The 14,437-nt window shown below is 38.2% G+C and overlaps 1 protein-coding gene across 5 annotated transcripts in view; it reads left to right on the top strand.

Moving 5' to 3' along the window:
- The window catches only part of grm8a (glutamate receptor, metabotropic 8a), a 245,637-nt gene that overhangs the window by 219,857 nt on the left and 11,343 nt on the right, over positions 1–14,437 (top strand). For all 5 annotated transcript variants that reach the window (XM_044108979.1, XM_044108980.1, XM_044108978.1 and 2 more), the window contains 3 exons: positions 15–161; positions 2,920–3,341; positions 4,189–4,555. In XM_044108979.1, coding sequence (XP_043964914.1) covers positions 15–161; positions 2,920–3,341; positions 4,189–4,555 — 936 coding nt within the window. The remainder of the gene's footprint in view (positions 1–14; positions 162–2,919; positions 3,342–4,188; positions 4,556–14,437) is intronic.

The raw sequence follows: 14,437 nt of genomic DNA, 5'->3' as shown, positions 1-14,437 counted from the left end.
TGTGCCCCTCTCAGATGGACGCAATGCACTGGAAGACAGGCGACCAATCCCTGCCGGCTTCCGTGTGCAGTTTGCCCTGTCGTACAGGCCAAAGAAAGAAGGTGGTAAAAGGAGTGCCATGCTGCTGGCACTGCGAAAGCTGTGAAGGATACCACTATCAGGTAGGCTTCCAAAGAAAGCCGCCAGCTTTCAAGATGTAGTAGCATAAACCAAAGAATGATACATTTGATGCTGCATCTTTCAACTTGCAGCATACAAAAAGACCAATAACCTTTTCTCCCCAATTTCAATCTGACATTAGGCTTAAATGGTCCCGGCACTCAAAAACACAGATTTTCTTGCCCACAGATTTATTTGTTTTTGGTGTAGTGGCACCTTTCTCACTGAAGCTCCTTCTTCATTGTCAAGTCTCACTCTAACCAGTGTTTGTTTTGGTTCAAGCCAAGTTGGGTGTGTTTTCATAGGCAATGTGTTCCTCACTATGTCGGCGGGAATGTGGGCACAGGAGCTGTTGTTGACGTGCTGCCATTTTGTGTGTGTACCATTGGGCGAGCAGTTTCCCCAAAATCTCTCGGTACATTTGTTTGTTGAGGATTATCCCATTCATCTTCAGCCAACATCTTCACAAAGTCTTTTGCTTTCCAAAACACATACGCCCTTGGGTGGGTGGGAGAACCCATTTCTTTGTCCTAAGCTGTATGACGCTTAGACATTCCCGTTGTGTTTATATTTGAGTATAATTGTCTGAACAGATGATTTTGGCAACCTGAGGTATCTGCAATTTGAAACACACCCCTAGTTGTATCTCATATGATTTTTTTACTTGTTCTCATGTCACACAGGAAAGTGGTTTGTTTATATCATCTTTGGTCATTATATTGATTTGACTTCCCCAAATTGTTTGTAGCCATTGTTCTCTTAGTATTTTCTAAATAAATGAAAACATTAGTTGAAAAAAATCTCTCATCATTGTGACATTTTGAAAAATGAAGATTTTGGTAATCCTGACCTAAAAAGTTTTGCTTTTACTGTCAATTAAAATAACTTTTTTTTTTTTAACTGTATTGTAAGCCAAAAAGAGAGTCGTACTTGCCATATTCTTGATGATTTTTTACTTTAAAACTGATTGGTTTTCATAGCTAAAATGCTCTGGATGTTTTTTCACAGCCCACTCATAGCTTTTATTTCAATTAGATGAACTCAGTAGGAACCTACCTTTGTCTTACTACCAATTTAAAAGTATAATCTGAAAGTCTTAACTGAGCCTTTTCTTTTTTTTGAAGACCCCATGTTTTTCTCCACCCTGAAGCAGTTATGATCTCTGCTTTTTGTTTAAATATACTTAAGGTGTTTGAGAAAAAAAAAATACTTTATTGGCTCATTATAAATGTATATATGCAGAAAGAACCCCACGGATGCTCTTAACACAAATGTAAATATGTGATATGAGATGAGGGGAAGAGTCTGATCCCACATTATGAAGATACATCTCCTGTGATAATTATATCTTAGAGACAATTTGGGATCCCATCATCCTTCTTATTATGTTTCAGAATTCCAGGAGCAGGCAAACATGTGTGCAAAGTGATCCCTGCTCAGGAAGCAATAAAGGCAGCAAAAATATTAGTCTGAGCTGCAGTTTGCTAATATGAAACTGAACTCTCAATTCATATTTTACACATTCATTCATGGGCTATAAAATCTATCATCTGTTGATATGAAGGAGTATTATAATAGAGCAAATGCCCTAAAATATGTGAATGTTCCCTTGACAAGTGCGAGGCTACACAGCTACTCAATCAGCATTTCGTCTCTTTGTGCCAGATACCTAAATTGTTGGGATGATTTAAAACAAAACCAATTCATGTTTGCATTCACGTGGAAGGTACAGACTTTAGTTTAGCTGTGTTTGAATAAATTCAGAGCAGTTGTGGCACAAAGCAATTTTCCAAAGTGTTTTTACCATAGCTGACCACCTGTAAAAATTCTACAGATTTTGTGTTCGGACCATTTCTACTCATTAGTCTCGATTGAACTACTGAAAGCATGACAAAAAATGTTTTGCTCAGTCTTCAAGTGCAGACTTTGAATATGTGTTTCAAAAAACTCAGAGGTGTTTTTTTGTTTTTGTTTTTTTTGTAGCCATTCAGAGGTGGACATGTTGGTGTTTTATTGTCCTGCTAGATCACAAACTGAATGCCAAGCATTCACCTTCATGTTACTCATGCCTAAGAGAAGAATTTATAGTTTCAATAATTATGGCAAATCAACCAGGTTCCAAAGCAGTTGAGCTTTCAAGATTATTGAACTGCCACCTCCATGTTGGCATCATATTTTTTCTTAAATGGTGTTAATTTTATACAGGATATTACAATAGTTTGTTTTGTTAGTCCACAAAATATTTCCCAGAGAGTCTTGGGGATCATCAAGATATTTCTAGCAACTGTGAAACTTTCCATGGTAAATGTATTCTTTTTGGTCAGCAGTGATTTTCATCTTTAAACAGTTTCTACTCTGTATATTTGTTATTGTGGAATCATGAATCCTGACTTTAAATGAGTTCAGTGAGAGTCCCGCTGTTATTTAACTTGTTCTAGGTCGTTTAGTGACCTGGATGAATCATTGATTTGCTTGGATCTTAAGTGCATTGTATGAACGTTTCTGCAGAGCAGTGGCTATTGGACAGGACCAAACAAAAGAAGTAGACATAACAGCATTATAATTGTTGCTTAAAAGAATAACAAAGGTTTGTTTCATAGTCAAAATAAGATGTTAAAGTATCTTTGCTTGTACTGCTTTCACTCAGCTATTTAGGTGTTTATAGATGTCGGGGCAAACAGAACCGTACATTAGAAGTAGAATTAGAACAGAAATAACAGAACAAATGTTTTTAACACAACATTTCTACTCATTCCTTAGGCCTCAGAGTTCACATGCGAGCTGTGTCCCTACGAGATGCGACCAGATACAAACCGAACAGGGTGCGTTCCGATTCCTATCATCAAGCTCGAGTGGCACTCCCCCTGGGCCGTCGTGCCCGTCTTCATCTCCATGTTGGGGATTATTGCCACCTCCTTCGTCATTGTCACTTTTGTGCGGTACAACGACACGCCCATCGTCCGCGCGTCCGGCCGGGAGATGAGTTACGTGCTCCTGACTGGAATCTTCCTGTGCTACGCCATCACCTTCCTAATGATCGCAACGCCGGATGTGGGTGTGTGCTCACTGCGGAGGATTTTTCTGGGCTTGGGCATGTGTTTCAGCTACGCCGCACTGCTCACAAAGACTAACAGGATACACCGCATCTTTGAACAAGGGAAAAAGTCTGTTACAGCACCCAGGTAAAAACAAATACATTGATATTTTCCATCCATTATTTTGGATGTTTATATGCTCCACGTGTAGATCTTGTAACTTTGAATGAAGCTTTTTTTTAATGCAGAAAGTAGCATGCAGTCCCATATAGACTTAACCTTTACACTCACTCATTAACAAGGTTCTTGTAATCATTACTCATTTTATATTTCGCGTAATATTTGAATGAGTAATGAGCTCAGCCTCATCAATTAGAAGTCTGAAGGGGGTTTCATCTAAGTGAGTATAAATGTTAATGCAAAATTTAGAAATGCTCCAATTCTCATATTTGCTAAGCAGATGATCAGTTTCTCATTTTGTATCCCCCATCTCAGGGGTCTTAAAACCTTTTATGATACATTGTGGGGCAGTGATGGAAGACATTCCTTTTTATTTGCATGCGCGACCGAAACAACATCAAATGAGAGGGCGTTCCACTAGGAGAGGAATTACATCCCTCTGTTTCTGGGCATGTTTACTCAAAAAAGTGTCCGATCGATCCTTGAACCTCTGATTCAGAAGGATCAATGTGGCTTTCTTCTGGGCTGTAGACCACTGGACTAGATCTTTGTCTTTGCAGAGTTTCTAAGGGGGTTATTTAAGTATTTCAGTGTCTGCTCCTGTGCACCAAAGGAAGGGTTAGGGGTGGTTTGGGAATCTGATCAAGGTCCTCCTTGGCACAGTTTGTTGAAGGTTTTCTGTACACATTCCCCCCGGAGAAAGGCCTGGCTGGGACAGACTCAAAATTTACTGGATGGACTAGATAGTTCTTCAAACTTGGCACAAGAAAGGATGGCTTGGTAGACTTACACCAGCTTGTTTCTTTCTCTGCAGGTTCATCTCCCCTGCCTCGCAGCTTGTCATCACCTTCTCTCTGATCTCAGTTCAGCTTCTTGGGGTGTTCCTCTGGTTCGCTGTGGACCCTCCCCACATTGTAGTGGACTACGGAGAGCAACGGACCCAGGACCCCATGTCGGCCCGTGGAGTTCTCAAATGCGATATCTCTGACCTGTCTCTCATCTGCTCCTTGGGTTACTCCATTCTGCTCATGGTGACATGCACAGTTTATGCCATAAAGACACGAGGCGTGCCCGAAACCTTCAACGAGGCCAAGCCCATCGGATTTACCATGTATACCACGTGTATCATCTGGCTGGCATTCATCCCCATATTCTTTGGCACATCACAATCTGCAGAGAGGGTGAGTATGCTCTACTACTACATTATGTGGATATGAGATGTCAGACTAGGCGGTGTAGAGTTGGTAGTACTGCTGCCTTGCAGCAAGAAAGTCCCAGTTTTGAGTCCCAGTCAGGAATCTTTCTGCATTGAGTTTTCTGAAGGTGCTTTGACTTCTTCTCTGAGTCCAAAACCATGGTGGCTAGGTTACTGGTCTCTCTAAATTATCCATAGAATGTAGAGATAATTTCTGACCGCAACAGTCCGTCTCTGTTACCTTAAGATGGACTGACAAGCTCTCAAGGTTGTACTCCAACTTTCTCTTAACGACTGCAGGAAATAGTCACCACACAATGACCCTGCGTGGATAGGATGGATCGACTCTAAAGATGTTTCTGTAGAACATAGTATTGTTACAGATTGATCACTGTTATTACTTTGCCACATTACTGGCCAGAAGACGTGTATCACAATTTTATCTTTTAACTGTGATTCTTTAGCTGCTTGGAATCCCTTTTTAGGGATACATTAACATGTTGCAGGTGTGGTAGCACATGCCTTAAATCGCAGCTCTCAAACTTTTGAGATGAAAACCCCCAGCTCTTGATTTTTAACGGGCAGATGCATCAATTAGCTTCTGCAATATTACTGGCTTAGAACCAACATCTCTTACAGCCACTTGTTTGTATAAGAGGATTATCTGACTCCTGATTAACTGGAGCTAAGACCATACTTCATTTTTCCATAAGGCTGTAGCAAAGACTTAATTAATTCTGTATTTTTTGCAAATCTGATGGCTGTGAAATGTAAATTGGCAAGGTCAATGACTGAGTAAGTTTGCATCTTCTAATTGACTTGTACAGTCAAAGGCACTTTGGTTGCCTTTAGATTTTAAATATGATTTTACAAATGGACAAATGAATGAATAAACATACATGTAAGGTTTACAAAGTGTGGATTTTTTCTGGCATATCTGGTTGGGAAGATATATTTATAGAAGTTTTCAGCTTTTGTTCCATTTTCCATAAGTAATAATTCTGAGATTTTGTCTCGTGAGCCTTTGTGTGTCATTCAGTTGTCTGTGAGCCCTGAACTTTAGTGCTTAAATTATTAATCCCATGTTCCTTTCAAACTTTCACCTTATTGGCCGAAACCAACAACAAGAGTGTGTGAATAGCCAATAAACCCAGTATGTTGATTATCTGTGAAACATTCCCCCACACCAAGAAACGGCTCAGATTCACTCTGTAAACAGCTGAATTCAAACACAAAGTTTACCATTTTAAAACTTCTGAAACTCCCATTTAAAACATGGGGTGGTTTCGCCATGAATTCAACTAGTATATTTTGAAAAGAAAACCTGAAAATCTTTCTACAGAAATTGTTGATTTTTATCTTTTTTTTCTCCATTTCTGCCCTGGTGACTTGTTTCCACTGTATCTTTCTCTAGGCTCTCGTGGAATCTGAATTTCATAAAGACTTATCTGAAAATCTATAGTTGCAATTTGAGAATTTCTACAACAGTCATATAAACAATTTCCAGTTTATGCCTACAGATTTAAATGCCTGAATTGTTTTGCAGGCAGCAAAGAGAAACTTGCTAAATCAAGTGATGTTTGTTTCTATATATACGCCGTTGTTCACAGCCGCGGGTTTAGAATTATCTGTGACCTCTCAACACTCTGTTTGCACCTTACTGCATTTTACTGCATTTGGTTTTCTTGGTTTTCGGTTATAACAAAAAGCATGAGATTCTGTAATAGGATTCCAGCTACAATTCAAAAGTCAAACTATATCATACACACATAGTGAAGAAGATTCATATAGACCAACATGAACATCCACAGTACTTGGGTGTCTCTTTATTTAAAATGAAAACATTACATATTTGATTTCTCTGACTTACGTAACCAACTTAATTCCATAGTTTAAGAGGCAGCCACAGAAACTGACACACGCAGTAAATGTCAATACGGCTAAGTTGATTTATAACAGCTCACACATAGCAAGCTGTTATTTGTTTCTGAATCTGGAGCTGCAGTGTGTTATTGATTCTATTCCTTGATGGTGTGACTGTTCTGGCTTTAACAATAAAACACTTCATATGCTCATTGAGATTCATGGAAGGACATTGATTGCAGCTGTCATTTGTTTTGCTTCACAAAACTGAGCATATATCCATTTGTGAAGTAGATGGGTATTTATCTTAGACATAAATAAACTGGCATGTAACTGTGTTTATAAATAGGTTTGCTGCACTGTGGGTGTTTCACAGACGTTGTGTGAAATCATCTTGTATGTAAATTTCATAAAGCTATTTTTGTAACATGGGTTAAGCCTGCTCCCCAGGACCCGTTGACCCGTTTTGGGTATTTCCTTGCTGACACATTCCTCGCTTATTTAAATGGACGATTGAGAGGCAATAGTGTTTATACCACTTAAATCAATGTCCTTTTTGTGACAACCAGAAACTTTATTGTAGTTTGTTGTAATTGTGTGTGAAAAGCAACAGTAAAGTTCACCATTATCACTGAAGTGGACAAAGATGACGTATTGTGTGGCACGCATTTTCATTTTCAAGTTGTAAAGTTTACTTACTTCACAGAACAGCTATATTGTACTAAATTTAAATACCAATTTGACCCAATTTATTAGGTGACTTCTGAGAACCATTCATTACACAATGTATTGTTTTGATGTATCAAGGTTAAGCGGGTTGAATAGAAATGCAAGCCACACACTGTATATAACATTTCTTGCATTACTTTGTGCTAGTCTATCACATAAAATTACAATAAAATAGAACTTTGTGGTTGACTCATTCTAAAACTTTCAAGTCATTCATTTATTTTTAATTCTTTCTTTCCTCAAACATTTGATGTCGACCCTTATCTCTCCTTGTTTTGCAGTGTCAGTCAGGAGATTTTTATTCTCTTTTTTTCTTTTTCTTTTCTTTTTACAGCTGAGCCTGTTTTCCTTTCAATCAACGTACCACTCTTAGTCATGTGGAAAACAGCTCACATCAAAGTGATCCAGTCTAATCACACATTGGGGAAATCAAACTTTCACAGTATTTTTTTTTCCCTTTTGCTTGGTTTAGCTTTTTACCAAATAATCCGGTGTGTTTCGGGGAAGCTATTATTGCAGGAAGTTTGAAGTGAATCTCTGAGGTTTTCTTTCTCCTCTAGAACGCCACAGTGCTTGTTCTCGTGTTCCCACATCCTCACAATAAGTTCTGACGAGTATAACCAGACAATAAGGTCACTTGCTTGCTTTGCCGACATGGAAGCTTCACTTGGCTAATGGTTTCAAACGGGACTTCTTATTGCTGTTCACAGCTTCTCTAACCTTCAAACCACCGATTGTGAATGACAGAGTGAGCCTCTGACTTTCTATATCATTTCTTGGTTTTTGCCATTTATGGCTGACACATCAGTACTACAGATGATGTGTGTGTGTGTGTGTGTGTGTGTGTGTGTGTGTGTGTGTGCTTTGGTGACCTTATAAGGCCTCGTCTGAATCTGTGTGTTTGTGTGCACATTATTCACCGTGTCTCACTAGAGTGGCTGAATGGCGTCCGTTAATTAGCATGTCCACCAGCAACTCCATGTGCATCTGCGGTAAAGTGTGTTTGCGTTGTGTGTTGGCTTTAATTGGAATTTCCAGTGCCACACATTTGCACGTCTCTGTGTGTTGTTTCTAATTGGAATATCCTCTGGAGTGTGTGGCAGCTGGCTGGCTAACAGAGAGAGCAGAAGAGAGGGAGGAGAGAGGAGTGAAAGGAGTAAACAGGTAATGATGTGACTTGCTGATGGGGCTTTAATGAGGAGAGCTCTACCAAGTGTATAAGTTTGTTTTCAGATAAAGGGGAGGAGAAATATGGTTACACTGAAGTTGGGACATTAAAAGAACAGATAGATTCACATACTGATTAACTTTCTGATCTGAAGTTTGTAGTTTTGGTACTTGGTCAGAGGTTCATCTGTGACAAGGATACCGTTTAGGGTTAGTTATGCCCTCTGAATGCTTCCTTATACAGTCCTATAAAAAATAATTGGCTCCCTTGCAGTTTTCAGACCATCAAACAAGTTTTAATGCCAGGCGAAGATGACCTGTGTCAATGCAAAATGCAGTGCGATGATGGTTTCATTTATAAGGGAATGAAGCCTTCTAAATCAACCTGGCTCTATGTGAAAAAGTAATTGCTCCCTAAACCTCATTACTTGTTTCACCACTCTTAGCAGCAATAGCTGTCATCAAGGTCTGGCAATACCTGACAATTTTTTATATTTGTTTTATATTTTTTTATATTCTTTTATACTGCTGCAGAGTGATTTTTGTCTGCTGCTGTCTGCAGAATCGTTGGAATTCAGCCACACTTAACAGCCTGCTTAGAGTCGCCACATATTAATTGGATTACAACTAAGTCTAGACTTTGACTAGGCCACTGTAAAATATCCTTTTTTGTTGGTTGTTTTACTTAAAGATGGACTTGTTTGCATTGAATAATTGTGTTCCTGCATCACTTTCTGAAATTTCTGTCTTTTCTGTGCCCTTCATGGATATTTTCCTTTTGGCCATTCAAAGGTTGCTGCTGTTTTTTACCTTTTACTGTGATAAAAGTAAGTTGTTTCAAATAACAGTAGTGATTTTGTGTCTGTGATATCTTTGAAAGACCTCAGACATTCATATTGTGTCAATTGTAGCAAGGCATTCAATGTAAAAGCTGACACATATCGATGTTTGTGTCTGAAAAATCTTTTTTATTTGGAAAGTTTTTTTTTTGCTTGTTTGTTTGGTTAGTTCTTACCATCCTTAGTTTAAGCATTTTTGTCAGACACGGAGTCTCGCGAAGCTTCCAGGGGTGGTGTGACAGTACATGTGGTTATGCGTTCACATGCAAACCTCTTACTGCTTTGTGTTTTGGATGGTTTTGGCTGCAATTTGTGAGGGGAAAGCATTCTTGGTCACCTTCTAGTGTGGCCTGCATCGTGATCCTGGTCACAGCACTCCTGAATACTTGGCTCTGAATCCCAGCAGGTAAAAAGAACAGAGACAGAGAGAGAGAGAAGAAGGCAAATGTTACATGGGAAGGAAAAGCAGCTGAAGTAGAAAGTTTCAAACGCAAAGAATTACATAAAAGCTAGCTGTGAAAGAATAAGAAAGTGGGAGATGAAACTAGAAAGAAACAGCAAGATGGATCCTTTACCATCACTGAGTGCTGAAATATTGTTTTGAAAAAGGTCACGCTACCACGCAGAGGATTTTGGCTTCATTTCACTTCTTCTGCAACCAGCAGACATGTGAAAGGTTGTGTGGTGTAAATGTTCAAGTGTGTGTTTCCTCTCCCTGCTTGCTAGAAACTCAAACCACAGGATGCATTCTCTCTCCAACCACCTCTCTGTATGGGCCTCATCATTACTTTGCAGGATGCAGTGGGTAGAAGCCCAATTTATTTCTCCCTTGTCTGTTTGCTCTGTCTTCCTCTTCACATGAATTTCTCCTTTTGTCACCATGTGAGCTTCGTCCCCTGGTCTGCTCCAGGTGTCTTAAATAAGGAGGACTTGTTATCTCATGTCTCCCACAGAGCAGGAGGCAACCATTTTGCTTCACCTTTGCAAAACCACTCACTGTGAGGCGATATATGAATGTTCTTTCTTAAATCCGGAGTCTCTGTACCTAAATCACCTCATCGTATTTCAAGGTGATTCGTTAAGATGCTTTGCCTTGATAAGTTTACCTTGATCTCTTTAAATTCAGGTACACAACAATCCCCCAACTCTACCTGAAATAGAAAGAAAATCACCCCGATCGCTCCTTGATCAAAACGTTAAGCAAATTTTATAAAGCCAATCTTCTGGGCTTGTGTAACTTCTGCCTGTCAATACAAATTATACCCAATTCGTAATTAAAGAAGTCCAATTATTTTTTCATAGCCTTACCTGCATGAGCATCAATTAATTATCCATATTAGGAGAAGCGGAGCCGCATGTGAACGATCCATCCACTGCAGCTAAATTGTAGATTTACAACTTCCACAATCATCTCCTGAGACTGACATGGTGGAAATTTATTATTGATTCGGTTTTCCGTTATGTTTGCAGTAGAATATTGTGCTTTGATTTTCTTAAATGTTGAGTTTAAATGATAATTAAGACGTCACTATTAGCCAATTTTATTTTTAATAGGTGAACTGTTATACGTGGCGTTTTTAGATTTGTAGTAACAGTTTTATGTGATATGCAATTAGTTATTGGAAGTGCATTTAATTTTTCAAGCAGATCAGGCCAACTGGTTGAAATGTTTTGTTGTTGAAAGTAAGGTTAAGAAAAAGCTTTTTTAGAAAATTTAAATCTGTTTTTGTATGTATTGTATATTCAGACAATAATCAGCCATTTGGAAAAATATTTGCATATAATTTTGTCAACTAAATTGACAGTAGATTCAGTCAATAAAAATTTTCTCCACCGCTAGCCTAAGACTAAAACAATTCTGACTAAATTATGACTAAAGCTAAATGACATTTTAGTCATAAGACTGAAACACAATTTCAGTCAGCGAAATTGTGTTGGTTTTTTTTTTAAAGAAACACAATTGTTAAAAATTGCTGTTAAAATTGACACCAATAGGTTGTAAAACCAGTTAAATTTTCAACTTTTTCTTTTGTGTTTTAGTGGCATAAGTGGCCATTATTCAGTAATAGCTGGTCAAGAGGAAGAGCAGATAGAAAAAGGAGAGGAAGACATAAGTTGTTCGGGGTCAGGAATTGAACCCAGGACAGTTGTGTCAAGGAGTAAAGCCTCCTCGTGTGTTGTGCTTGTTCCTTAGCCAAGCGGCGCCGCAGAATTTTGAATTTATGAGTTGCTGCTCACCAGTCAGACCCAGTCAAGCAGAAAATGGACCGATTCTGGTCTCCTGCCAATTTCAGTGTGCATCTCGAGCATTCATCTCGTAATATTGACCTGTATTATATTTGTTCTTGTCCAAAGATTACACCTTATTTCCTGAAATATGTGAGGACCAAAAACGGTCAATATTTACCCTTCACAAAAAGTCATCTTCCCCTACTTCACAACTTGCATAGAAATCTTTCGTCCGGTCGATTTTCTGCACCCAAACAGATTTATGTCTATAATCGCAGTGGAGAAACTGGAAGAAAAACAATGTTCAAATGAAAATCAAGAAAGATAGTTTAATGTGTTAAACTTTGGAAATATATTTCAGAGTAGACATGCAAGACAAAGTGTTGCAAAGAGAGAAGGAATTGGGAAGTGTGGGTGTGCCGACTTACTTTACCGCAGATGAAGAATCATAAGATTTACATAATTGTTGAACATGAAAGATAAAAGCTGTGTCCATGCTGATAAATGTGCATAGATTGACAACTGTAGATCAAAGATCAAAATGTCAAATTGAAATAGAGTTGCAATGCGAGCCATTACGAATTTAGATGTATAGATTACAGGTGTTCTTTTTTAATTTAGTATCTGGATGGATAACCTCCCTCTTAAGAGTAATGATTAATGGAGTCCTTTTGACTCCATAATGTTCTGTTTTCTTTCCTCTTAATTTTTTAAGCCAGATTAGATAAAAGGTCTGAAATCTAAAGGTGACATCTAAATGAAAAGAAAAGTAATTTGACAATTTAGTTTCTCAGAAGATGTTTGGTTCACCATTTTGGGGAACAGTCAGCATGTTTTTTTGCACAAAGAAGCCAACAGTGTACTGAAAAACTTGAATAGCCCAAATGAGAGCACAGCAGCTGTTAATGCTTGTTCTTTGTAATAAAATAGAAGATTGACAAAGCGGCTCTTGCGGCATCGGTTTTCAGTCCGGCTTTATAAAACTGACAAAATAAGAAAATCTCACATACTTTGTTATGTCATTATTTATTCAGATTGTTAAAATATTTATGGATAGAGAACTCCATTCAAAATATAAACTTCAAAAATATTCAATAAAGCTCTTATGTTCTTACATATCAGCTTATAAATCATGCATTACAATGCAGATATCAACAAAACACGGATATCTCCAGCATGTCTTTGTTTTCTCTCCCAAATTTTAACAAAAATCTTCCTTCTGACAGTGTAGCAAGTTATTTTTGCCCAGCAGTCTCTCTATAAATCACAGCAATTTTTCATTTCTTTTCATGGAAATTGTTTTTTGATATTTTCACCAACAACCTGAGATAATAGTAGTTTGGTTGGGGAGATTCCAATGAATAGCATCATACTGTGGGGATTCTACTCACAATTGATGGTGAGCGGTCAAGCTAGATCAAGAACCAGGTCGAGTTTAATATGAATGTTGATATTGCAGCTGACTAACAATATTAAACATACAGCCAAATCTATAATGGAATGTTGTGGAAAAAGCACAGTGATGTTTACAATGACCTAGTCAAAGTATTTTTTGCATATATAGAATGGCCAAAACCTTTGGACTCTAATGTGGGAAGTTGGTAGAGACGTTCCTCAAAAAGCACTTGTTATAACTGAAGTGGTACCAGTGGGCTGAATGCGAAGGCTTAAATGTGTAGAAAATGAAATCAAAACCACGTCATTTTGCTTCTACCCGTTATACACTTCTTATGTTGGATTTACATAAAATAAAAAAAATTAAAAACAAACATTTGCAGTTTGACTGTGAAAAAAGCTAAAGCAATTTGAATATGTTTATAGGTGCAACAGCTTTACTTGTGTGCCATCAGTGCAAAGTACAGAGTCTTTAAATGTGATGTAACTTGTCATTATGACACAGCGGCAGAAATAAAGCCTGTCCTGTTTCACATAGGGTTCACTTTGGTATTTTAATTAGATGGAGCTGTGCTCAGTGGGCCCTCTGTCATGCTAGTTAAAAGTGAAGAGTGGAAAAAAGAAGTGATTGACAATTTGGCCACTCTCACAGTACAGCAGACCTTTTAGATACAACTTTAAAGAGGAGAGTGGGATGAGTGTACATTGTAAAATCTACTTAGTTTTAGCTTTATGTCATGTTTGTCATTCCTTCATTGCAAAATGTACCTAGAGTCCTGCTTTGATTCTTTGATCCATGTTTTAGGAATCTTTAAATCTCTTGTGGTATGGCTCTCACAAAAAGGTATCTTGATTGTGCTGTAAAATGGCACCATGTACCTGGAAAATACGTCATATAAAATATGCGCAACATAATCAATCACCCCCGCTTTAATTTGACTTTTGGCTGGAACCCATTCAGGTATAAAAGAAAATAAGATCTTGAGTTAATAAGCTGCAGTATTAGAAATACACATTTACCACATTATTATGATATGACCTATGCACTTTTTCAACCCAAACACAGATGCGAAAGCTGAATGGATTAGATCACATGTGTCAAACTCAAGGCCCGCGGGCCACATGTGGCCCGCTACGTGATTTTATGTGGCCCTCTCCCTCCCACCACCGTTTTACAGGGCTATTGATTGACTTAAAATAGGTTTTGAGCACAAATTGACCACAAACTACATCTCCCATAATGCCTTCCGATTGTTACCAGCCAACATTAGGGCTTCTCGCCACTAGAGTGCAGCAGAGTCACCTCAAGCTGATTATTAATTTTCCCAGCGAATAAAACTGAAACATCGACAAGCTAACATCAAAATGTCTAAGAATAGAAAAATCGATGAAGACTTATTTTCATGAACATAACATCATAATATTTGTACTACAAGGTGAAAAACCAGTATGTCTTTTGTGTTCTGGGGCAGTGTCCGTTGTGAAAGAATACAATATCGTCGGCATTTTGAAACAAAACACGGAGCTAAGTCTTTCAAGAAACACAAAAAATTGTAGCAGATTTAAAAGGCAGATTGCAAATGCAGCAGAAATTGTTTACAAAAGCCACAGCCAAAACTGATGCAGCGGTGAAAGCAAGCTTTATT

This window comes from Gambusia affinis, linkage group LG23 (assembly GCF_019740435.1).
Source record: "Gambusia affinis linkage group LG23, SWU_Gaff_1.0, whole genome shotgun sequence".
NCBI classification, from domain to species: domain Eukaryota; kingdom Metazoa; phylum Chordata; class Actinopteri; order Cyprinodontiformes; family Poeciliidae; genus Gambusia; species Gambusia affinis.
The sequence above is the reverse complement of the archived record's forward strand: the minus strand, read 5'-3'. Positions and strand labels throughout refer to the sequence as shown.